Source organism: Neovison vison, chromosome 2 (assembly GCF_020171115.1).
Source record: "Neovison vison isolate M4711 chromosome 2, ASM_NN_V1, whole genome shotgun sequence".
Lineage (NCBI taxonomy): Eukaryota > Metazoa > Chordata > Mammalia > Carnivora > Mustelidae > Neogale > Neogale vison.
The window spans coordinates 181,451,689-181,479,004 of NC_058092.1; the positions used below are offsets into that span (position 1 = coordinate 181,451,689).

Here is a 27,316-nt window from a genome sequence, read left to right on the forward strand (position 1 = left end):
ATAGGAAAGTGAGAGAGAATATATTAATCTTCAGTTAAAATAGCAAGAAATGAAAATATCAACAAAATTCAGAAATATTATAAGGAAAAAAATGGTAGATAAAATAAAGTCACTGAACCCGAAAAGAGTAATTGAAGAAGCTGAGGAGAAGCAATATGGATATTTTCAGTACAAGTCTTTTTCCTATTTGCTTCTCAAACTATGTACATAAAATTCAGTTCTCAATGACTCCTTAATATTTTCCATTTCCCGGTGACCTGTTAAATTTCAAGTACACTGAGAAAGCTAATACTCTAAACCCATTATCAGTTAATATCGTAGAATTCATTTGTTGCTAAATAGAAAAAATATCCAGAAAGAAGTGGGTCACTATAGGCATCCAGGGATAAACTACTGGAGATGAGAGAAAATCACTACGAGGTAAAGAGGTACTTAGAAAAAAGTTATTTTGTGTGTGAATTTATTGTATGTGTGAAACTTGCTCAAATCGTAGGCCTGCTGTGTGAGGATCTAATATACATGATGAAGACTGCAAGTGTCTGCGTGGGTGGTATCACTTGTGATGGGGCAAATATTCCTGGTGTCAACTCTCTTCAGAAAACTGGGTCTATGAAAGCCAACTTGGTGTCAGATTCATATTGTGAGTTATATTTCTGTGTGTTCTTTTTGTGTGATCTCCTAAGTCTCTCTCTCTCTCTCTCTTTTTTTCATTTCTTGAAATTTTGTTTAAACTTTCAGCTGTGCTATTTGCTCCAAAAAAAAGAACATGCCTTCTGTGGAGCTGGTGTGTTAAGGGAGGGGTGGGGGGCAGGAGCAGTGGCTGCCTGAAGGCATGGCAAAAAACAGTGGTGGTGATCAATGACAATCCCAGAGAGAACAGAAAGTCACACTAGTTGCTTCCTACTTGCTCTCAAATTTGAAGTCCTAAGAAAGGGATTTTCTTACTTTTCTATCAAACCGTCACAACCCCATATCCTCTGTTATTTGTCTTCATACCACTATTTCTATTTGGCATTCCTCTGTGTGCCTAGGGTGCTTATTTTTTATCATCTTATTAACTAGAATGCAAGTCCTCTGATGGTAAGCACTTTTTCTTATTCACTGTTGTATTCTCAGTATAAAGAACAGCAGAAGAGCTTGGTAGACATTCACAGAATAAATAAATTCTCAATCCAGGACAGATAAAGAAATTTTACTATTATTAAGGACCTGTAGCATTTGCTTCCAAGGACTAAGTCAATTTCTGCCTGAGTCACAGTTTTGCCACATGGGGGCTCTGCTGTTAGTCTCAGGAGATTCCTAAGCATTCCCCACACTCTTAAGGGAACAAGTCTTCAATCAGGATTAATCATTGACAATACACAGAAGGTTTCTCCAGCCCAGTTTGAAAGAGTCCTCAAATAGACTGATAGATTTTACCATAATACAAGGACTCGGGCTCCTATTCCTTGCCACTATATTGCAAACCTATGCTGCATTCCTCTTCTCTCAGAAGTTTCATATCTTTTAGGTCTGTAGCATTAAATCAAAAATATCAGATTTACTGTTTCAAAAACAAAAATAAAACTAACTAGTAGGACATTATGGTTTTTAATCCAAATCTAGATTTCTATTATTTTTCCCCACCTGGTGGCTGGGGAATTTAATGCTTAATTAAATTAATCCTTAATGCTGATATATTTTCAGGAAGGAAGATTTTAAAATAAACTAGTGTACTCAATGGGAAGTATTATATACCATGCTTTAAAAATACAATAGAAAATAGAAAATGCTATAGACTGAATGTTTGTGTGCCCCCTCCACATTCATATGTTGAAACGTAATCCCCAGTGTGATAGTATTTGGAGGTGGGGCTTTGGGGAGGTGATTAGGTCATAAAGGGTGAGCCCTCAAGAAGGGATTAACACCCTTATAAAAGAGGCCCCTGAGAGATCCCTTTCTCCTTATGTCATGTGAAGTTATAAAGAAAAAAGGGCATCCCTATGAACCAGGAAGCAGCCCCTCCACAGACGTAGAAACTGCTGGCTTATTGATCTCGGACTTCCCAGACTCCAGAACTGTGAGAAATAAATTTCTGTTATTTAAAAACCATCCAGTCTGTGGTATTCTGTCAAACAACCTAAATGGGTCAGAACAGAATTTTTTTTCTTTAAAAATTCTTGTTACATCAGAATATATATGAAGCAAATATAGCAAAATGTTTATTATGATAGTATTTAAACAATACTGGCTTTATATTCAAAACACAGCCATACATGCAAAGTAGAACATCAAATATTAAGGTGAAAATTTGGTTAAGAGATGTTTATAGTTACTCTAAAACTCTTTCGTTTTACTGTAAGAAATTATAAGAAATTTGGGAATATATACACAGGACTATAAATTTTACAGTGTGCCTTATATTCTTACAAATTCCTTCGTGGAATTTTTTTCTAAATGAAAAGCTAGAATACTTATTTCTCTTAATATCAATGACTTTAAGTGACTTTTGATTTTTATTCTCTTGATAGGAATTTTTTGAGTATTTGTTAGAATACCTCAACATCAATACAAAAATTAGGTTTGTTTAGCAAGGAACATCAAATAATTGTTTTTGCTGACTATGGGCAAGTGTGATGGAAGTATGAATAGAAATACTAGTAAATACGAAGATTAAACCAACATAGACTTGTGACACCTTAGTATTAATTCCTATTCCCAAACTTGTCATTTGACCCATTACTGAATTTCTTGACAGTATAAATACCACAAAATAGATATACATTTCTTTTACTAAGTTCTAAGTCTCAATTTACTGAAAAGTTTGGGAAGCCATAGATTTCCTACTGAAAGTAAATAGATGTTGTATGTATCCGTTGGAGCTAGATATCATGCTTAAATGGATACTTGATCAACATATGTGTTATTAAAACTTACTCCTTGCAAGTTAAATGACACTGACACAAAGGGAAGCAATTAACCAATGCAGAGCATGAAACAAGATGAAGCCCAAATGACCTGGTATCTCTCAACAAATTAATGGCCTTGAAAAATTAAAGGGATTTCAGAAACATGAAAAAAAATGCAATATCTGTGTTTTGCTTAAATCTTGACTACAAAGCAATTTTATGAACTTATTTTTTTTGTTAGGTGCAATAATGTTAGATGGTTAAACTAAAAGTCCCTATTGGTTAGAATTGCTACTAAATATATACAGGTATATGGGTAAAGTGCCATGATTTCTGAGATGTGTTTTTAACATACTCCAAGAAAAAAAAAGGGTGTGTGTGTGTGTGTGTGTGTGTGTGTGAAAAAAGGGGCAGGGATAGATGAAAAAAATTAGCAAAATATTGATAATTGTTGAAGTTGAGGTTTATTATACTATTTCCTCTACTTCTGTGTATGTTTTAAAATTTCCACTGAAAAAATGGAAAAAGAATATTTCTTCAAAGCCATGTAGTCTTCTTAGTTTTCAGAAGTCTTCCACTAAGTGTTATTCTTTAAGAGTCTGTTATTTTTCCCTATTCCCAAATTTAGCTTAGGTCTACCTCTGAAGAAAGTAAGGTGAGTAATGCAATGAAACCTGAAAATACGGACTGGTGTGGTCGGAGTCAAGATGACGGAGGAATAGCAGACTGAGATAACATCAGGTCGCAGGAGTTCAGCTAAGATACTTATGAAACCATTCCGAACACCGACGAACCCAACAGGAGATAGAAGAAGAGCAGCAATTCCTTCAGAAAATCGAACACTTTCTGAAAGGTAGATGTGCGGAGAAGTGAATCTAAAGCGATGGGAATATAGACAGCAGGGGGAGGGGCCAAGCAAAGGAGCACAAAATTCAAACTTTTAAAGTCTGCTCCACTGAGGGACATCACTCCAGAGGGCAAGTGAGGGTGGAGCCCTGGCAGGAACAATGTAGTCTCAGGTCCCATGGGGTCAAGAAGGATTGGGGGTGTCTGAGTGTAGCAGAGCTCACAGGTATCAGAGCAGGGAAGCTGGCTATAGAAATGGAGCCAAGGAGTGAGCTCTCACCTCAGGGTTACCTTAAACTGTGATCTGCAGCATATTCAGGCCACTGCTCTTTGAGCAGGGACCCCACAAGTGGCAGATCCAGGGAGACTCACCTTCCTTCTCTGTAGGCAGGAATCTGCTGGGCTTGGAAACTCCAAATGGGGCTGTGTGCCAGAGATGAAGGCAGGCCAGGTGAACTTGGAATGTGGCCAGAGACCAGGGAGACAGGAGTGATTGAGCGCTTTTCCCTGAGGGTGCACTGAGGAGTGGGGCCCCCAGCTCTTGGCTCTTCCAGGCTAGAGACTGAGGCCACCATTTACATTCCGGTCCTCCAGAGCTCTACTGGAAAGCATTCAGGGAACAAAAGTTCCTGACAGCTAACCCAAGCAGATTACTCAGCCCGGCCCCTTGGCAAGGGCAGCACAATTCTGCCTTGGGCAAAGACATTTGAGAATCACTACAACAGGCCCCTCCCCAGAAGATCAACAAGAACATCCAGCTAAGGCCAAGCTCACAATCAAGGAGAACAGTGGAATTCCAGAGGAAGGGAAAGCAAAGCATGGAATTCATGGCTTTCTCCCCATGATTCTTTAGTCTTGCAAAGTTAATTAATTTTTCTAATTTTATTTTTTTCTTACTCTAATTTTCTTTAACGTTTCCTCTTTCTTATTTTAACATTTTTAAACTAGTTTATTTTAACAATACGTTTCTAAAAAATATTTATAAACCTTCATTATTATATTCATATTTTATCCTTCATTGTATTTAATCTTATTTTTTGTATACGCAAAAGATTTTCTTATTCTAAAAAATTTTGGGATACAATTTCTTCTAATAGATCAAAATATACCTTAAATCTAACACAGGGCTTTGTCCAAGTCTCCAGCCTGAGCACATTCTCTCCCCCCAACCCTTTTTTTTTCCCTCCTTTCTTTTTCCAACCAACTTATCTTATCAATTCCTTTTTTAGAATTTTATTTTAAATTTTCATCCTTACAGTTATATTCCATCCCTTCATCATGTTTACCCTTATTTTAGTGAGAGGTAGTTTCTTCTAAGAGACCAAAATACACCCAATATCAAGTGGGTGGCTCTGTACTATTCACCAGTCTATTATATATATTTTTTTAATTTTAAAAATTCAATTTGGGGTCTCTTCTAATTTGGTGAGCATATATTTTTCTGCGATCTTTGCCACCTTTTCAGTATTTTGTTCTCTCATTCATATATTCTTATCTGGATAAAACAACAAGGCGGAAAAACTCACCACAAAAAAAAAAAAAAAAAACCAAGAGGCAGTACCAAAGGCTAGGGACCTAATCAATACAGACATGGGACTATGTCAGATCTAGACTTCAAAATGACGATTCTCAAGGTGCTAGCTGGGCTCCAAAAAGGTTTCTCCAGAGAAACCCTGTCTGGAGAAATAAAAGCCCTTTCTGGAGAAATAAAAGAACTAAAATCTAACCAAGCTGAAATCAAAAAAGCTATTAATGAGGTGTAATAAAAAATGGAGGCTCTTACTCCTAGGAAAAATGAAGCAGAAGAGAGAATTAGTGATATAGAAGACCAAATTGATGGAGAATAAAGAAGCTGAGCAAAAGAGAGACAAATAACTACTGGACCATGAGGGGAGAAGTAGAGAGATTAGTGATACCATAAGACAAAACAATATTAGAATAAGTGGGATTCCAGAAAGAAGAAGGAGAGAGAGGGGCAGACAGTATATTGGAGCAAATTATAATAGATAATTTCCCTAATACAGCAAAGGGAACAAGCATCAAAATCCAGAAGGCACAGAGAATCCCCCTCAAAATCAATAAAAATATGTCCACACCCTGTCATCTAATAGTAAAACTTACAAGTCTTAGTAACAAAGAGAAAATCCTGAAAACAGCCCAGGACAGGAAGTCTGTAACATTACAATGGTAAAAATATTAGATTGGCAGCAGACTTATCCACAAAGACCTGGCAGGCCACAAAGAACCGGCATGATATATTCAGAGCACTAAATGAGAAAAACATGCAGCCAAGAATACTATATCCAGCTAGGCTGTCACTGAAAATAGAAGGAGAGATTAAAAGCTTTCAGGACAAACAAAACTAAAGAATTTGTAAACCCCAAACCAGCCCTACAGGAAATATTGAAAGGGGTCCTCTAAGCAAAGAGAGAGCCTAAATGTGACATAGACCATAAAGGAACAGAGATAATACACAGTAACAATCACCTTTCAGGCAATACAATGGCACTAAATTCATACCTTTCAATAGTTACCCTGAATGTAAATGGGCTAAATGCCCCAATCAAAAGACAGAGGGTATCAGAATGGATTAAAAAACAAGACCCATCAATATGCTATCTACAAGAAACTTATTTTAGACCCAAAGACACTTCCAGATTTAAAGCGAGTGGGTAGAAAACAAGTGACCATGCTAATGGACATAAAACAAAACAAACAAACAAACAAACAAACAAAAAAACCTGGGGTGGTAATCCTTATATCAAACAAATTAGATATTAAGCCAAAGATTATAATAAGACATGAGGAGGGACACTATATCATACTCAAAGGGTCTGTCCAATAGGAAGATCTAACAATTTTAAATATCTATGCCCCTAACGTGAGAACAGCCAACTGTATAAACCAATTAATAAAAAAATCAAAGAAACACATCGACAATATTACAATACTAGTAGGGGACTTCAACTACTCCCTTCACTGAAATGGACAGATCATCCAAGCAAAAGATCAACAAGGAAATAAAGGCCTTAAATGTCACAGTGGACCAGATGGACATCACAGATATATTCAGAGCATTCCATCCCAAAGAAACAGAATACACATTCTTCTCTAGTGCACACAGAACATTCTCCAGAATAGATCACATCCTGGGTCACAAATCAGGTCTCAACCAGTACCAAAAGATTACGATCATTTCCTGCATATTTTCAGACCACAATGCTCTGAAGCTAGAACTCAATCACAAGAGGAAAGTTGGAAAGAACCCAAATACATGAAGGCTAAAGAGCATCCTACTAAAGAATGAATGGGTCAACCAGGAAATTAAAGAAGAATTGAAAAAAATCATGGAAATGAATGATAATGAAAACACAATAGTTCAAAATCTGTGGGACACAGCAAAGGCAGTCCTGAGAGGAAAATATATAACTATACAAGAAACAAGAAAGGTCTCAACCTAATCCTACACCTAAAGGAGCTGAAGAAAGAACAGCAAATAAAGCCTAAACCCAGCAGGAGAAGAGAAATAATACAGTTCAGAGGAGAAATCAATGAAATAGAAACCAAAAAAAACTAGTAGAACAAATCAATGAAACTAGGAGCTGTATAGTATTTCTGTACACCAACAACAAGACAGAAGAAAGAGAAATTAAGGAGTCAATCCCATTTACAATTGCACTCAAAACCGTAAGATACCTAGAAATAAACCTAACCAAGGCGGCAAAGAATCTCTACTCAGAAAACTATAAAGTACTCAGGAAGGAAATTGAGGAAGACACAAAGAAATGGAAAAACATTCCATGCTCATTGACTGAGAGAAAAAATATTGTGAAAATGTCTATGCTACCTAAAGCAATCTACACATTTAATGCAATCCCTATCAAAATACCATCATAATCCTAAAATTTATATGGAACCAGAAAATACCTCAAATAGCCAGAGGAATGTTGAAAAAGAAATCCAAGGTTGGTGGAATCACAACTCTGGACTTTAAGCTCTATTACAATGGTGTCATCATCAAGACAGTATGGTACTGGCACAAAAACAGACATATAGATCAATGGAATGGAATAGAGAGCCCAGAAATTAACCCTCAACTCTATGGTCAATTAATCTTTGACAAAGCAGGAAAGAATGTCCAATGAAAAAAACACAATCTCTTCAAAAAATGGTATTGGTATAATTGGACAGCCACATACCGAAAAATGAAACCAGACCATTTTCTTAAAACACACACACAAAATAGACTTAAAATGGATGAAAATCCCCAATATGAGATAGGAATCCACAAAAATCCTTGAAAAGAAGAGAGGCAGCAACTTCTTTGACCTCAGCTGCAGCAACTTCTTCCTAGAAACATCGCCCAAGGCAAGGGAAGCAAGGGCAAAATTGAATTATTGGGACTTCATCAAGATCAAAAGCTTTTTCACAGCAAAGGAAATAGTCAACAAAACCAAAAGACAACCAACAGAATGGGAGAAGATATTTGCAAATGACAAATCAAATAAAGGTCTAGTATCCAAAATCTATAAAGAACTTATCAAACTCAACACCAAAGAACAAATAATCTAATCAAGAAAAGGGCCAGGACATAAACAGACATTTCTGCAAAGAAGATATCCACATGGCCAACAGATTCATGAAAAAGTGCTCCACGTCACTCAGCATCAGGGAAATACAAATCAAAACCACAATGAGATACCATCTCACACTAGTCAGAACAGCTTAAATTAACAAGTCAGGAAATGACAGATGCTGTTGAGGATGTGGAGAAAGGGGAACCTTCCTACACTGTTGGTGGGAATGCAAGCTGGTGTAGCCACTTTGGAAAACAGCATGGAGGATCCTCAAAAAGTTGAAAATAGAGCTACCCTACAACCTAGCAATCACACTACTGAGTTTTTACCCTAAAAGTACAAAGGTAGTGATCCGAAGGGACACGTGTACCCAAATGTTTATAGCAGCAATGTCCACAATAGCCAAACTATGGAAAGAACCTAGATGTCCATCAACAGATGAATAGACAAAGAAGATGTGATATATATATATATATATATATATATATATATATGTCATATATATGTATACACACACACAACAGAATACTATGCAGCTACCAAAAGAAATGAAATCTTGCCATTTGCAATGACATGGATGGAACTAGAGGGTATTATGCTGAGCAAAATAAGTCAATCAGAGAAAGACAATTATCCTATGATCTCCCTGATATGAGGAATTTGAGAGGCAAAGTGGGAGGCTTGGAGGGTAGGGAAGGGAAAAAATGAAATAAGATTGGATCAGGAGGGAGACAAACTATAAGAAACTCTTAATCTCACAAAACAAACTGAGGGTTGTCCGGGGGAAGGGAGGGAGGGAGAGGGTGGTTGGGTTATGGACAGTGGGGAGAGTATGTGCTATGGTGAGTCCTGAGAGTGTGTAAGCCTGACAATTCACAGACCTGTACCTCTTGGGCTAATAATACATTATATGTTAATTTTTTTAACAAAGGTAGAAAAAAATATGGATTGGTATTACAATATAAATGTACCTTCAAGTGAGGGAGAGGACATGTGCTAGATAACCCTCTAATGTCTCACCCATTTTGAATTTGCTTCATTTCAGAAACACATTGAGAGACCACTTTAATGGTCAGATCTGGAACTTTCTTTATCCATTTATTTAAGTCAAGGATGCTCACTCATAACCATATGTGACCAAACACGGTTTTTAATAGAGCCCTTGAAGCAAGCAGATGGAAACTAAGGTTATTTCAGAGACATGTTAATGCTCTTATGAAAGATCAGGATATAATTACAAATGTATAAGTGCATATGTATATTCTAAGAGCTAGAAATAAAGAAACTCCTATTCATAGCTGTAGGAAACTCTTTGTTAGCATTCGGACAACTCTACCACATGATAGGGTATTTCATCAAAAAGGTTAAGCTTTTTACAATATCTAGATCAATTGGGGCACCTGGGTGGCTCAGTTGGTTAAGTGTCTGCCTTGGGCTCAGGTCACGATCCCAGGGTCCTGGGATGGAGCCCCACAGCTGGCTTTCTGCTCAATGGGAACTCTGCTTCTCCCTTGCTTGCTCTCCCTATATCCCTCCCCACTGCTCATTCTCTTTCTCAAATAAATAAATCTTCCCCCAAAATGCATGTACTGGTGAAAGCACTTTTTGAGGTAGAATACAGAATGTCAAAAATGTATGCTGTATAATAAATGGTTGTGATATTAAAAGTGTAGTAGAAAGGTAATACTGAAGAATTTTTTTATTTATTGGTAAAGCCTGACTCCACTCTTGGTCTTGTTAGTGTCCTTGATACATGTTTGTTGCAGTATATGCTCATGACCAGAAACCCTAGACAGAATTAAAGAAAATTCATTTTCTCATAGGTACTCTGATTCCAGAAACATTTTATACAACTTTATAGTCTCCAAAGTATTTACCCATAAATTATGGAAATTAATCCTATACAAAAGCCTTAGAAATTCATAACACAGGTATTATGTGTCCCATTTTGCAGATAAGCAACTGAAACCCTGAGAAGTTTAGCCAGAATTAGTTCCAAATTCCAAATGTTAATTGACATACACAGTAAAAAATATATATCATTCTCTAAATTATTTTAGAAGGACATTTTGGATGCACTGAATTTATTTTCTAGTATACTTAGTCCAAATGGTCCCAAATCTGATCTTTATGGAATTTTCAATTTTCACCAAATCTTTTGGTTTCTGTTGCCTTACAAAGCCACATGCAAAGACATTGTCTTTGTCTAGGTTATCTGAATAAAAATCCATGTTGCTGTTGTCCAGGGGCTAATTTTGCTAAACATTTCATAAAATATTTTAAAATACATCATGGTCCTTTGTATTTTGAAATACCTTAGGTGTGGGAGCTAATATCAAGATGTTTTCAAAAATTAGAGTCTCACAAAATTGAAGAGAAGTGATAGCCAAATTTAAAGTTAATTCAAATGTGTTGACTCTTTTTTAGTGTTTCCAACATTTATTTATAAATTACTCTGGAGAACTGTTGATCCTATTCTCAAAACTTGACCCAAAGAAGCAGCTAATAGCTTCACCATCCCTCTAGTTGCTCAATTTATAAAATAGGAATCATCTTTGATTTCTTTATCTCATACCTCCACTCCTAATCCATTAGAAAACTCATGTTGGTTTTACCTAAACATATATCCAAAAACTAACCAATTCTTATCACTTTCAAGTGATGGCCCAAGTCACCATCATCTCTCTCCTGGATTGGTACAAAGGCCTTCTTATTGATCTCCCTGCTTTTATTCTTATTTATATAATATAATATATTATATATTACATAATATATTTATAAATCAAACTTAATTTTGAGTTTATTCCTATAAGAGCAGTGTGACTTATCCTTTCAATAGGTAACTTGATCATATCTTTAGTTTGCACAAAATCTTGAGTTGGTCCCCAGTTTCCTCCAGAAGAAAGCCAAAATTTTTACAAGGGCATATGAAGCCCTCCATGACCCAGTACCTAATACCTCTCTGAATTCATCTTTAATTCCTCTACTCTAGATCTCTCTAGTCTAAACAGATTGATCCGTTTGCAATTCATTGTACATATGATTTCCCACTTGAGGGCCTTCGGACTAGCCAGTCCCTTTATATATTTAAGGTTAACAACCTCATCTCCTTCCAGGTTTTGCTCAAGCCACTTTCTTAGTGGCCCTAACCATCCCAACATTTAATATTACAAGAAACAGACTCTTAACTATAGAGTACAAATTGATGGTTACCAGAGGGGAGGGGGGTGGAGGGGATGGGTTAAATAGGTGATGGGGATAAGGAATGCGCTTCTGTTGAGCATAGGGAGTTTTACGTAAGTGTTGAATCACTAAATTCTATACCTGAAACTAATATTATAGTGTATGTCAACTAACTGGAATTTAAATAAAAACTTTTAAAGAATTAAAATTATAATTTACCTCACCTCTTACACTCTCAGTCTTCCCTATTCTCACTTTTCTTTTCTCTATGGTACCTACTACCTAATAATATACTATTTATGTGTGTGTGTGGGGGGGGGTTGTCCATGTCTCCCCTTTAGAATATAAGCTTAGATCTTTGTTTTGTACACTGACATATTCCAAATGTCTGGAACAGTACCTAGTACATAGCAGGTACCCAAACAATGTATTTGTTAAATGAATGAAATCCCTGAGGCCAACCTACTGTTAATATATCAGTACATCTTCCTTAGGCCCTGATTTCCTAAGTTTTTTTGGCAATTCAATTTCATAGTGGACACAAGTTGAGCAATATACACTTAGAATTTGTTTACCCAATTGAAGCAAAATATGCACAGCTATTTGAAGTACTATACGTACAGTTTTTAAAAGGCTTTAGTTGCATGACTACATTTTATAATTGTATAAAACATTAAGGCCATAGTTTCACTGGGATGATTTAACTTGTCAGGTAGTTTATGGTTTGTTCTGTATGTGGTGGTAAGTGCAAAAGAATTTTAAATACATAATGCAGTATAATTTTGGTTCTATTGAAAGGCAAATCAGAACTAATCTTTTTGCTGTAGTCAACAAGTAAAAGGAGGATAAACTTTTTAAAAGTACAACAACAGACCACTAAAATATTTTAGGAGATAAATTTTTTTTTTTATTTTTTTCTTTCATTTGAAAGGAAAAGACTATGTCTTTGAGCTAATTTCTGCAGTCTCAAGTATTCAGTCTGCTTTGAATTGTATTATTTTATTTTTGGGTTTTTCTACTAGCCCTATGAATGGTCTTCCTGCTTTAGGCACTTCATTACACTGACCCCAGACAGATCTGGTGGTGATGCCAGCTTAAGGGCTAGTGCCAAGGTCGGGGCCACACAGAATCCCTGGAGTCAGACCCAGTCCGAGAATGGCTATACATTACTATTGAGGAAGAAACCAATGATTCATGTTGAGAAGAAATATCATTCACGAGACTGAATGTGAAGGTGAGGATGGAGTCAGATCTATGGAGCAAGAAGAGGGCAGAAGCCAAGGTATCAGAAAAATGACTGAAACCTAAGGACAAGGTGTGAAACACAGAAAAGAATGTGATTCACCATAAATAATCCAAGATTTCTCCCAGGAAAAGCAGAGTGAGAGAGTTACATTTTCAGTGGGCTCATCTGTGTTCTTGCCACCAGGGAATGAAGGCAAAAGAAGCAGCATGAAATTGACGGGGTCTCCAACCATTGTAGAGTAGCCCTCAGCAGCTGTTAGGCAAAACAGACATCTCAAAATCTATTTTCCATGAAGAAGCAAGGAGAGTAAGGAGAAAAATCAGAGGTTCTCAAGCAACAGAGATATGAGATAGACATTATAAATATGATTTCCTCTAGTACTTTTTAATAGATACAAGTTGCCAAGCCCCATTTGGGATGTTAGATGATTAAAGTTGTAACATGTCAAAGGAAATATTCAAAAGTATATTTACTCTTCTTATGAAATTTATGATTTAACTATGAAGATGAGATGTTTACATAAAAGGTAGAGATCACTTGCTGACCTAAATGTTTCCATTTTCTAGTTTCTTGCCTTTTACACACTTTATTTAAGAACACTTCCTTCAAAATTGTATCCAATATCATTGGCTCAGGAACACTGCAGAGATCAATCTCATGTGCACAAGACTAGTATTACATAACCACTTTGTTCCCAACCAAATGTACTTATGATCCCCATAAAAATGTATTTATTCAATAACAGCATCTATTATGTGTCAAGTTCTCTTCTAGGTATTAGAGAAACTGAAGTAGACAAAACACTATCTTTGTCCTCATGGAACCTACATCACAATATCATAAACTTTCATATCCTCTCTTCCAACTAGAAGAAAATTTGTTATTTTTAATCACTTCCTTACAGTGCATTTCTTAAAATTACTTGTCCATCAGTCTGTTGGTAAGTGCAGCCTCTACCATCCCATGAATCAGAATCTTGAGGGAAAGACTGAGAAATTTATGTTTAACTAGCTCTCTGGGGGCTTTACATGCATTAATAGCATGGATAATTTGGGAGGAACCACTGCCCTTTTCATAGCATACTATCAGAGGAATTGGTGATTCTCATTGTACTATTTCTGTGGGACCCTTTTGATTGTCATGACTAACAACTACCCAACTTCTCATCCTTAGAGAATGTGAAAGCTCTCTGGGGCATTCCACAGCCAATTCACCTGACAAAGACTGACAAGGCAAACTTTTAAGGTGCACTATTTATCTTTAAACAAAATGATTTTCTCTATGGGACAGATGTTACCATATTCTGCTTTAGGAAGAAAGAATTAAACATTAATTACTAGCTATGGGCCATAGAACCAAAAGATTCATTTTAAAGATAAAGCTGAGATGATAGAGATTTAAAAAGCTCTCTTATTAAAAGAAGGTAAGACTGAGTGAATCCTAGAACTCCATTGTGAGTAACATAAAAATGTTCGTTGAAAAGGCTCTTTGTGAGTTAATGATAGTTGGTACAGTCAATATTCAATACTAAACAATAAGCAATGACAGCAAATACATTAAAGTTGATATTCAAATAACAGCTAACACACATTTATTATGTGCTACACACTATTCGAAGTACTTTACAGATATTAAGTTGACAATTCTCAAACCCTCTATGAAATGTTTTTTGTTACCATACCTATTTTGTAGAAGAGAAAATGAGGCATAGAGAAGATAAGTAACCTATTCAAGTTTACGTAGCTGACAATTTGTAGCCAGGATTTAATCCTAGGTTCAAAAATCCATGCTCTTAATCACTAGACTAAACTGCTTCTTATTAGTTTTTGAAATACTTCTTTCAAAGAATCATACCAAAGTTTATACAAACCTAGGAAGCAAGATTGATTAACCGATTGACTGATATTACAACTTCTTTGACTCAATGTCCTAATCAGGCTAATTTTCACTTGACTCACTTTCCGATGAAGATAACACTGTTGCTGAAGACCATCTAGTGGTTAGAGGTCCAAGCGAAAGAGAGAGATGGATTTGCATCTCAGCTCTGCCATTTACTTGCTGCATGAATGTCAAGTTACCTCACCAAGCCTCAGTTTCCTCATCTTTAAAATGAAAGTTATAAAGGGACGTACATCATAATATTGTTTAGAGATAAAACAAGATTGCTCATTTAAAACACTTAGGAAGTGCTCAATAAATATTATTAGTGCAATAAATAGCAGCCACATCAATAAACTGAACCAAATGATCTCTTGATTCTTCCACTTGCACTAAAAATGGTTTATTTCTCTTCTAATTAAAAACAAATGACAGAACCAAAACAACAAACCAAGCCATAAGCCATTAAGCCAATTATGTCTTTTGTAGAAAACCAGAAAAGCTATTGGACACATCAATTTATATGTCATTAGTTATCCCCACTATTCCAAAATGTATCATCTATCTTAGCATCCTGAGACACCTTCCGTAATATAATCACTGTGACTCCAAGAGGTCAAATGGGCAGGCAGTTAATGCTTCTTTGTGAAAAGCTCAATAAGTCATTTTATAAATTTCAGTCCAAAGCCTACGGTGAGGTTAAGAAAAATTGACATTCGGTCTGTGAACTTAATGTCAAGCTCCAGAAAAAACTCTAGGCAGTACATGTTTAGCGATTAAGTGGACGCAGACAATAAAGACATTGCCAAATTGTAAAACAAGACTTGGAAATTACAGAAAATGTTGCTAGTTATTGATTACGGTGACCATTCAGTTCCCATTGAGCCACCCAAAAGAATCATTCATTTTCCAGCAGAGAGCCTGCTCATTTGCAAGATAAAAGAGAGACATTTCTGCACATGCCCATAATGTTCTTCACCACTGGGGGCAGCTTTACATAAGACTGCATTCACTGAAACCAAAGCAACAGTCCGAGCAGCTTTCAGAATGACAGTCTGCAGAAGTGAGCTGAGCGTGTGTGCGGTACGGGGCTCTCCTGCCTCCTGGGCTCCAACGCAGCTTTGTGGCTGAAGTGGGTGCTCACCACCAGAAATGCTGGGCTATGGAATACAGATGTGGCAGCTCAGGTAGCCCCACGTTGCCTGGAGGAATACATCATGCTTTCCGATAAGAAGAAATTGTAGAAGCCAGTTTTTTTTTTTTTTTAAACGTTCCCCCCCCACCAAAAAAAAAAAAACTGTAAAGATGCAAAAACGTAATATCCATGAAGATCCTATTACCTAGGAAGATTTTTTTGATGTTTTGCTACAAATGCGGTGCTGGAATTTATTTGTTCTTGGAGTGTTCTGCGTGGCTGGCAAAGAATAATGTTCCAAAATCGGTCCATCTCCCAAGGGGTCCAATTTTTCTTCCTGGGTGTCAGCGAGCCCTGACTCACAGTGCAGCTGACAGGGGCTGTCATGCAAGTGGCCCCTTAAGCCAAAGCAAAAGACCTAAGGACGACCTTTGAACAATACAAAGGATGGGTATGTTTTGTCATTTTTCTTCTTTCCTTCTTAAAAAAAAAAGAACAAAAAAAAACAAAAAAAAGACAAAAACAAAAACAAAACCCTCTAGTTTGTGTTGTAATTCTGCCTTAAATATTTTAGAGATTACCTTTCTGTGCTTAATACTATAAATTCAATTGCTTAGTGGACACGTTTCTTTGCTTAACTATTTAGAAAAAAAAAAAAAAAAACCTAAATACAATTCTCTTTAAATGTCAAGGAGGTGATATTTGGTATTAAATGTTGTTTATCTAGATTTAATTTTTTTTTTAAAAAAAGAAAATACATGTCTATTTTTGCTTGGTTAAAAATAAATGAATTCCTTTTTGGGGGGATAACTTTTCTAAGTTGTTTTTATTTCCAGGTTTCAATGTAATTAGGCTACTGAGCGGATCAGCTGTAGCACTGGTTATAGCCCCCACTGTCTTACTGACAATGCTTTCTTCTGCCGAACGAGGATGCCCTAAGGGCTGTAGGTGTGAAGGCAAAATGGTATATTGTGAATCTCAGAAATTACAGGAGATACCCTCAAGTATATCTGCTGGTTGCTTAGGTTTGTCCCTTCGCTATAACAGCCTACAAAAACTTAAGTATAATCAATTTAAAGGGCTCAACCAGCTCACCTGGCTGTACCTTGACCATAATCATATCAGCAATATTGATGAGAATGCTTTTAATGGAATACGCAGACTCAAAGAGTTGATTCTGAGTTCCAACAGAATCTCCTATTTTCTCAACAATACCTTCAGACCTGTGACAAATTTACGGAACTTGGATCTGTCCTATAATCAGCTGCATTCTCTGGGATCTGAACAGTTTCGGGGCTTGCGGAAGCTGCTGAGTTTACATCTAAGGTCTAACTCCCTGAGAACCATCCCCGTGCGAATATTCCAAGACTGCCGCAATCTGGAACTTTTGGACCTGGGATATAACCGGATCCGAAGTTTAGCCAGGAATGTCTTTGCTGGCATGATCAGACTCAAAGAACTTCACCTGGAGCACAATCAATTTTCTAAGCTCAACCTGGCCCTTTTTCCAAGGTTGGTGAGCCTTCAGAACCTTTACTTGCAGTGGAATAAAATCAGTGTCATAGGACAGACCATGTCCTGGACCTGGAGCTCATTACAAAGGCTTGATTTATCAGGCAATGAGATTGAAGCTTTTAGTGGACCTAGTGTTTTCCAGTGTGTCCCAAATCTGCAGCGCCTCAACCTGGATTCCAATAAGCTTACATTTATTGGTCAAGAGATTTTGGATTCTTGGATATCTCTCAATGACATCAGTCTTGCCGGGAATATATGGGAATGCAGCAGAAATATCTGTTCCCTGGTAAACTGGCTGAAAAGTTTTAAAGGTCTGAGGGAGAATACAATTATCTGTGCCAGTCCCAAAGAGCTGCAAGGAGTAAACGTGATCGATGCCGTGAAGAACTACAGCATCTGTGGCAAAAGTACCACGGAGAGGTTTGATCTGGCCAGGGCTCTCCCCAAACCGACATTTAAGCCTAAGCTTCCCCGGCCGAAGCACGAGAGCAAGCCCCCCCTGCCCCCCACGGTGGGAGCCACGGAGCCCAGCCCAGAGACCGATGCTGACACCGAGCACATCTCTTTCCATAAAATCATCGCAGGGAGCGTGGCCCTTTTCCTGTCCGTGCTCGTCATCCTGCTCGTTATCTACGTGTCATGGAAGCGGTACCCTGCGAGCATGAAGCAGCTACAGCAGCGCTCCCTCATGCGAAGGCACAGGAAAAAGAAAAGACAGTCCCTAAAGCAAATGACTCCCGGCACCCAGGAATTTTATGTAGATTATAAACCCACCAACACGGAGACCAGCGAGATGCTGCTGAATGGGACGGGACCCTGCACCTATAACAAATCAGGCTCCAGGGAGTGTGAGGTATGAACCGTTGTGGTAAAAGCGCTCTTAAAAGCTGGGAAATAAGTGGTGCTTTATTGAACTCTGGTGACTATAAAGGGAACGTGGTGCCCCCTCCCATTCCCTCTCCCTCTCACTTTGCAGGCAAGGTCCTTCCCTGTCCGTTTCAGCACATTCATAATACTGGTCATTTTCCTCTCCTACATAATCAGCCCATTGAAATTTAAATACCACAATCAATGCAAAGCTCAAAGTCTGGTTTAATATAATGCCTATTGTATAAGAGTCTTAACTGATTGCACTAATATCTCACTTGTTTTAAGATAAAACTCACTTTCCCATAAGTAATCCCCCACAGCTGCTGTTCTTTCTCTTCTGGTAGGACCACATCTATAGTTCTAGAAGGTTTGCTGTTCATTTTGGCAAATCAAGAAAAAAGTGAATGATCCCAGGTACTGGGAGCTCAGACTGATTCTAGGAGAATGCTTGATTACAGAAACATTTAGACACAGAGCCTTAAAACACGGTCTAGCTTAACAAGAAAATTGCAGGAAATTATCAAAAGATGGTGCTGGGTTAAAGAAGCACCACAGGCAATTTTCCAGAGCTCTTTGAATTACAGGAAAGCGAGCCCGGGGAAAAGTGCTGAAGGGTTAAAATGCTGCAAATAAACAACTGAAAAACATGAGATGGTAAAAATACAAAGTTTTAGACTTGAATGCCTTGTCTCTGAAATCCATCCCTGGAAAATCATACTAGAGGTTTCACACTGTCAATTTCTCCTAGCCTTTATTTAGCCTAAATTAATTAATTAACTTAATAACCAAGAAGCAAATTTGAGGAGGCAGGTTTCTCCACTGTTCCTCACCTTAGGGAGTTTTCAGAGATGAGGCTTGCAAATGGGAAGGCAGCTTGCTATTTGCATATGGTTGGGAGCTTACCAGAATTTCTTTCCAGCTCTTTCAAGGACTTTAATCTAGTGAGTGGAATCTTTAGCTCTGTCTGTTTTTCTGTCTGGGATTTGTCTGGTTGTCCTGTTGTGTTCCATTATGTGCTCTGCACACGCTAGTCCCCTAATGACTGACACTTCATTCAGAGGCATAAAGAGAACACATTCCAAGACATGCTTGCCACCAAAAGCTTCATTGAAAAGAATGATTTTGATAACATCTTAATAAATGTCTAAAATACATCTTAGAGGAAAAAAAAAGACCAAACTATGGCAGTTGTCCTTTGCTTTTCTACTGCTGACGTTACAGTGTCCCTATGTTCATCTGCACTGGGAACTCATCCATCAGTATGATTCTGTACAGACCCTGTTGGCAATCTGCAAGCTGCATGCATGTTTTTATGTCGTAGGTGAAAGTTTATTGACTGCAGACCCTCTGTATTTAAGTAACTTTGACCACACTTCATTAAGATTTTAGAAAAATGTCTGTGGTCTCTATTGTATCCTCTCTCATCCTCCAAAATGAACAATCCTGTTGCAGGAGCAAAAATCAGGAATTGAAACATTGAGACTTTTTCATTTAATTTGGCTTGCCAAGCCCCACATCTTTAACCACATCCCTGTTCTTTCAAAACAAAATCACTGCAGCAAAAAAGAAAAAGTGAATGGCTATTTTTTTTTAACCAGCATTTTTATATAGTTTGAAGGCTTTTCATATGCTGAGAGGAAAAATCTAGGCAAGTCCCCATGAAATATAATCGCAAGGAAGCCAGATTTTTTTAAAAATCATACTTTTATAAGCAATAAAGGGAAGGGGACATTTAAAGTGGATTTCTCAAGGTACTTTGATTTTGATTAAATCTTGAAAGAGATGCAGAAAAGCATCCTAACTATGATATATCGACCCATGAATAATTGTTGAATGTATATTTATTAACGGTAAATAGTCACAGATTCCCAATTGATTAATAATGCAGATACTTCCTTACAGTACTGTAACTGGATGACTGAGCCTACTGTGATGTTTTTCACTGAAGTTGTAATTTTTCATTTTTCATAAAATGTCAGTAAATATATATTCCATCTCAAAAAGAAAATTTCTTTGATCAGCCTCATTTTTATCTGTACTGAAGATGATTGTATTAATTAAATGCAGTGTTAAAGTGAAAAAGCCCATTTCTATTCTTTGACTTGACCTTCTGCTTCATTTGTCATGGATACCAAATAAACTTAGGCAAGGCATATCTATACTTATATTTTTGAATTCTTACAGTTCTCACTGTTGTGATCCTAGCAGCATATATAAAATAGGTTTGTTGTATTGAAAGTGTTTCTAAAATTCAAAGCCACTTTGTGTGTAAGATTAAATGAATGACCAACATTTTGAAGGCTGGTCATTTTTTAGTGCTTAACTTTACTTATGAATGTAATAATAGAACTAAAATAAAATTCCTTAGATTATAAAAGTTATTTTGATTCAGGACATGAAATTTTTTATATAGCCCCCCTCCCCCACTTTGGGAATGAAGCTTCTCTATTTCTTAGGATCTTCTGATCACAAATATAGAACTCTTGTAGGTTAGACAATAACTAGTTCACCATCATAAATTTGACAAAGCCACCTGGTCAGTGCTCTCCTGTTCAAAAGTTGTTGTCTTCACCCCCACCCCCACAGCACTTTCTGGACTACATACTGCAAGTCTGTTTTCATTAAGTATTTCCACCTCACAGCATATTAAAGACATATCACTGGTATCCCATTTTTCTATTCCAAATTTACATGAAGTATCTGACTTCCCTCAAAGGTGACAACAGTTAAATAAATTGCCTGGTCTCTTGAACTATACAACACAGACACGTCGATGCAGAATGGATTCAGTCATTACTTGGGATGCTTTACCAGAGAGAGAAGAAACGCAGTTTAGTCACTGAACTGCATGGGTTTTTTTCCCCCCATTTTTATGAGCCCCAGTACACATAGTGCTACCGCAGCTCGGCTTTAATAGTCCCAGTGCCACAGTCTTCTAAGCAATACTTACGCAAGATATATTCCTTTTAAATGAGTTTATATTTTCCAAGAATGTTGACATTACATTTTTTCAAAGGATTTAAACCATTTTTTACATGATTTGGTGAGTCAACTAAGTCGACGGGCAATAAACTGTATTTCTGTGGAGCAGCAGTGACCTCCAGTGGCTGGTTAGACTAATCGCAGCGATTCATGCACGTCTTCAGTTTTTCTAATTCTGAATCCTTATGTAAACATGATTTACAACATGTATTTTTCGATCTGTGAATCAGACTTGGATTTTATTTCATTCATCTCCCTCAAAAATATAGTTATAGTGTGATTTTTTTAAAGTTCTGTTTTGCATATGGACTTATTCTGTAATTAGCCCAGAGAGAGGCTATAGAAATGACACTGGGAGCTAGAAATAAGTGTCCATAGATGAAGAGCAAGTGATTATGTAGTAAGGATAGATAAGAAATACGTCAAAGTATTTATACTCTTCAATGTTATATCTGCCAGATATTCTCACGTTTTCATTAAATGGGTTAGATTTTCCATAGGCAATGTTCCAAAATATAATTTCGATTGGGGAAGACAGATTTCAACATTAATATTGAAAGAATTAGCATCGGTTATTTACCAGTCAGTAGGAATGTCTGAGCTATCAGGTGAGGGAGGCCTCCTCTTCCACTCTAGGAGCCTGCAGTTTCTTGATCATGCCAGTGACCTATGCTTTGCCCCAGTGCTCTCCCCAACCCTCCCCCTTCCCAGCCGCTGAACACTGGTTCTATTAGGTTCTCTGACAATGATGTTACAGTCTAAGAGGTGATGATTCATGGATAATGAAATTATGCTCTCCTTCTGGGGAAGGATAATGCAGAGTCAGATTCACAGATCTGGCAAGGGATTTTAGGATGTTGTAGGTGCATGAAATATCCTCTCTTCCCTTGACATTTACCAAGAAGAGAACTTAAATAGTTTATTTAACATGTGGATTAGACTAGCATCAGAAACAAGCATCCAGCTATGAAGCCTAAGACAAAATGAGTTTCAGATATGACAAATGAGAATTGAGCCATGAGAAGTGAAAAAATTCAGAAACTGTGTTGTTTCTTCTATTCTCTTTTCCCTGGATTCTCATTGGTGTCTGGATCTGTAGCAAACCCATGGAATTTTTGGGTACTTGTACTCTCTTAACTACCTACAGTAAAAATCAGACACACTTAGAAGAAATACGAACAATAATATCAATAAATGTGAATTATAAATGTAAGAGAAATAGAAGTGATGGAAGTTAAATAGCTTTATTAAATGACTCTTGAAAACTAATAAAAAAATACATAGGTGAAAGTGAGTTCATCTAATCTGATTATAATAGCTAACAGAATTGAACCCAAATTTTGCTTAGTCTCCAAAATCATTGGTGACTTTTGTATAGTTGTGTAGAATAAAATAGAAATACTACAGAGAAAACCTATATAAACATAGTTTACAGTTCTTTTTTATTTGAGGAAAATATCACAGCCATGGATGGTAGAGTATGTGCCTTAGATTCAAATTTCTTTGACATTTTCTGATCTAATGATTTCAGGTCACTTTCTTAGCTTTTCTGAACTTGAAGTTCCCCATCTGCAAAATGGGCATGTATTATATTTTATATGGTTATTGGGAGAACAAAATTTGAGAAATACTTTGTTAATTCTCAAATAGCAAAAACCTATTCTTTTCAAAGGGCATTTAGTAAGATATTCAGCTACTGGTGCTCTGTATCTGGCCTGGGTCAAAGACATCACTAACCTCTATATTACAGAAGACCAAATCCAGTTTACATTAATACAAATTCTGAGACTTGGCAGTGAGTCTAGAAGTTAAATTGTCTTTGACCTTTACTTTCTATAAAAACACAGTTTCTTCTACCCCGTGTTATCAGAGTCTGAGTTTATCAGTAATGATTAATATACATAAATGTGCAATAGACATAAAGATACCAACCAGAGAATACGAAAGCAAAGGCTTATCAAAGTAAATAAAAATCCTAATTGTGTCCCAAATCAGGTCTTTATAGCAAGGACTTTCAATAAGCATAGGTTAATTGTTGATCTCCTTTCTAGTATCAATATTTTGAGCATTTGTTGTCTTTATACTTACATATAACATTATGGTGAGATGACATCATTATTGCATAAAAAAAGTAATTGCTCATAACATGTTATAGTGGGATTAGTATACATTCCACGTATCAATCACATAACATCTATTTTGTTTATTTTTTTCCCAAAGAAAGACCCTAAAATCTCTTCCTACAAAAAAACCTGATATTGACTTTATCAATTATTGTCATTGAAAATCACTGGATTAAAAAAGGCATAAAAATACAAAGGCTTTTTTAATACGTAACAACCTAATCATTTAAGCAAATGAAATACTAGTCTTTGTTGGCCTTTCAGCAAAATAAATAAATAAATAAACAGTGTAGTCACAAATATCACAAATCTCTCTCCACTGGATATACACGTATTTCCAAAATTCTTATAATTCAAGTAGAAAAATTGTTCATCTTTGATATCTAAGTTTCTGTAAAATCTCTGAAGAACAGAGAGAAGATGGTTGTTTTTCAGAGGAAAAAATTATTTATGAATTTTATGCTGCTTTACCTTCATAGGATCATTGGTGGATGTTCTTGAGTTAGGTCTCATGAACATGTGAGAAGAATTTCAGAAACACAGACTCTCTGAGCCACAGAGTAAGACCAAGCAGAGGCAACCTATTTTACAACTGTAACTTCTAAAGACAAAACCCCATATTCAATAATAACCCATCTTATTGAAGAAAGAGTAAAAGAGCTTCTATATTTCCCTATCCAGCAAATGTAATGAAAATCGATAACTTTCTTGACAATTCTCATGTTTTCTTTTTATTTTTCAGGGGCTCCCACTCCCCACTCCCCAAGAAGGAATTTCCTTTATACCTTTCTCCTACCCTTAAGTTGTTATTCCCTACTTTACACACATGGAAAAATTGTTTTATATCACCAAAGAAAGTCTTTTCTCATATAACCTAACACAAGTTGGTCATCTCACTCAGAAGAGTGGTCTATCTCTAATTAAAAAAAAAAAAAAATAGACTGTAAAACAAAACTTAAGTCTGCCGGTATCTCTGATTTTCAACAGAAAAAGGAAGAAATCTGGTTGAATCGCAGGTTGGCAAAGTATTAAAGTCTACTATTTTCCTTCTTAATCAACTCCTAGTAAACAAAATATAGGACTTTAGATTTGGGAGTGTCCAACTACACTTCACCAATTAAAAACACTAATACCAAGAATCAGAATTTAGTCTTCTCAGGGGTAAAATGCAAATTTGGGGGGCTTCACACATAAAACAATAAGGCAGGTATTACATTTAAGCAAAGGTAATTTCTGTTCAATCTTCATCATACTAAATACATATATCCAGGGTGTAAAATACATGTTGTCACTAAGGAGCAAAGGACTTCAATTAAATATAAATCCTTATTCAGCCCTCTTGGGGCTCAAAATTTTTAATGAGGTAGGTGGGGGTAAAAAGAAAATGTCCCTAGACAGTAAGGCTACAGTATAGTGAGGCTATACTATCAGGTGGTCTTCATGGCTTTTACTGGGTGGTCCCTACACGTAGCAAAAAACTGCTTCTTATCAATAATATTGACCTGTTATACATTCTGAAAGAAAGAATATGTTTACGCCTCTCCATATAAAGCAATCAACCAGAATCTCATAAGAATATTTAAAGGAAACTTTTAGAGTATCATGTTGAGGCTGAAGTAGTGGAGTAACTTTAAAATATCTGTTATACCTGTGATAAGATCACAACAGTGAAAACCCTCTAAGGAGTTTAAAACCAACACCTCACTTTAGGATCAGTGTTGGCTTGTACTCATTGATCTACAAAAGGGGCTTTGCACAATTTACACAAAACTTTAAAGTGAAAAGTCAAAACTATTTGGTTGGGGTACTGCCATTTATCCAATGGAAGGTTAGGTAACATCACTGAATGATGGCTAAATTAGAATAATTACAGATCTGTAAATAAAGGCCATATTACATAAGCATATGGTGTTCTCTACCAAGTTAGGCATGTTGTAGATGCTTAGAAAGGAAATTCATATCCATCCTATAATTCATGTTTCATTACAAAGTCTGTGTACATTTGTGTAATTAAGTCCTTCTGTGCCAGAAGTGAGTATGTAGGGTTTTTTATTTGTTTTTAATATAGGAAGAGTTCTTAGATTGATTTTGTTTTCCTTAAAATTTTTTATCCATTAATCCTGTATCTTGTCCCTTCTTTAAAGGACTGCCCTAAAATAATTCCTACTCCACCTACACATGCTTCTCAAGCCAAATTATATATCTCCAGTTCCTCTTTGGAAATGATACACAGTGATTTACCATTAGGCTATCCCTCTGTTAGTTAAATTCTGATCTGCCAGCAACATATTCTTCCAGTCCATGTCACCCTTCCAGCCCATCTCATGCCTAATTTAAAAGGCAGCATGCACTTAGTCCTATGGACTTTTACAGGGAGGATAGAGTAGTAAAATGTAAAAATTTACATATATTTTTACAGGCTTCACTTTGGTTGTTTTATGGTCTAACACACAGAGATGTATGGGGTCTTTATTAGTTTACACTAAAAAGCAAAAGCATTAGGGTAGCTGTAAATTAAAGAGAAAAGGTCAAGTTAGGTTAAAAAACAAACAAACAAACAAAAAAAAGTGCCCAAAGTTCATCTTATATCTTGCTTCATCTTTAAAATAATCATAAATGTATTTTGCTTTCATGACACCTGATTTACTCTCCAAGTTTACCATCATATTCTTAAATTTAAGCTTCACACTCCTTCCACTTTTCCATTTCCAGCAGAAAGGCTTCTTTTGTTCGTTTTTGGTTGCTGGGTTTGGTTTGGTTTTCTGCCTACAGATTTTTTCCAATCCAAGTGTACCACTTTGCCTGCTTTCCTAGAGTACCCACTCAAATTTTGATCTGATGAGAAAGTCACAGAGTAACTTACCAGTTTTATGCTTGGATCAATCAGACAAATGGACTGAATCTGTCCCTACGGTACAATCTAGTCAAGTCTAGAGTATCTGTCTTCTGTCTTCCAAGTCTCCCACTCCCATGCTTTGTCTCCATTTAGAAGGACTATCCACACCACAACTAACTCCTCCATCCGATGGTACCTAAGGCTCTTTCAGCTCCTATTCCTTAACAAATATCTATTCTTAGATCTAGACCAGTATTACTGTCCCTTCTGAGGGCACTTACATTTAAATAGGGATAGAAATCTTTAGCTAAATGTGAGAGAGTCATATGTAAGTTCAGCCGTAACCAGCAGGGTTGGGGAAAGTACTTCTGGGGGAAAAAGGCTTTTTAGCAACACCTGCAAAATTATCCTATATAGATACTTCTGTATTTTTCTAGAACATGAGGTTGGGCCTTACCAAAAACCAAGGTAGAGCAAATAATCCAGGTTTCATTCAGTAAACTGTAATTTGAGAAATATCTTTAATAAACTTCTATTATACACAGGCTTAGTATTTCTCCACCAACAAACAATATGATATACTAGAAAGAACTTGGGTGATAGATCCAAGAAAAACTCGTCTGGATTCTGGTTCTGAGACTTAATAACTGCAAAATTTTGAGTCTTAGCTTCCTCATCTTACCAAAAAAAGTGTAAGACAATATAATCATCACCTGATTATTGCAAGAGGGCAAAGAATCAGCATCTCTTGAATACTTTTATGTACTCTATTTTGGCACACTGTGTGTTATTTAATTTAATACTCAAAAAGAACCTACTTGATTAAATGAGATGACATAGGTAAAATCACTCGGTACCAAGTGTGGCACGTAATAGTAACCTCCTCTTTCCCTTCATTAACTCTGCTAAGAAGTTCAGCACCCTAGTATGCTTTAACAGTTGCATTCCACTATCTATGTGGAATAAGAGATACCTGGCAAACTTTCAAGAGTTAGTATCTAAATTGCTCAGGGGCATCTAAGCACATGGTTAATACCACAGAGTAATGTGGTATGTAAAACCAATATCCTAAATCTCCCAGCAACGCCCAAATGCATCTCTACCTTTATTTCCATTTCATTTCCCATGCTTTAGCACTGGCCAAGTTTTATAAGTAGCATGTGCTTTCTTACCTCTGTGCTTTTGCTCAGACTGTTTCCTTGGTGAGGAATGATTTCCTCCCTTCTGAGTCCTCCCG

At 36.7% G+C, this 27,316-nt stretch overlaps 2 protein-coding genes across 2 annotated transcripts in view; one reads left to right on the forward strand and one right to left on the reverse strand.

Moving 5' to 3' along the window:
* Positions 1-27,316, reverse strand: part of LOC122900720 (catenin alpha-3) — a 1,358,242-nt gene that overhangs the window by 997,780 nt on the left and 333,146 nt on the right. The gene's annotated exons all lie outside the window — the stretch shown is intronic.
* Positions 15,559-27,316, forward strand: part of LRRTM3 (leucine rich repeat transmembrane neuronal 3) — a 171,212-nt gene continuing 159,454 nt past the window's right edge. Inside the window, exons 1-2 of the mRNA XM_044239619.1 lie at positions 15,559-16,204; positions 16,590-18,121. Of these exons, the coding sequence (XP_044095554.1) occupies positions 16,201-16,204; positions 16,590-18,121 (1,536 nt within the window). The 5' untranslated portion in view covers positions 15,559-16,200. The remainder of the gene's footprint in view (positions 16,205-16,589; positions 18,122-27,316) is intronic.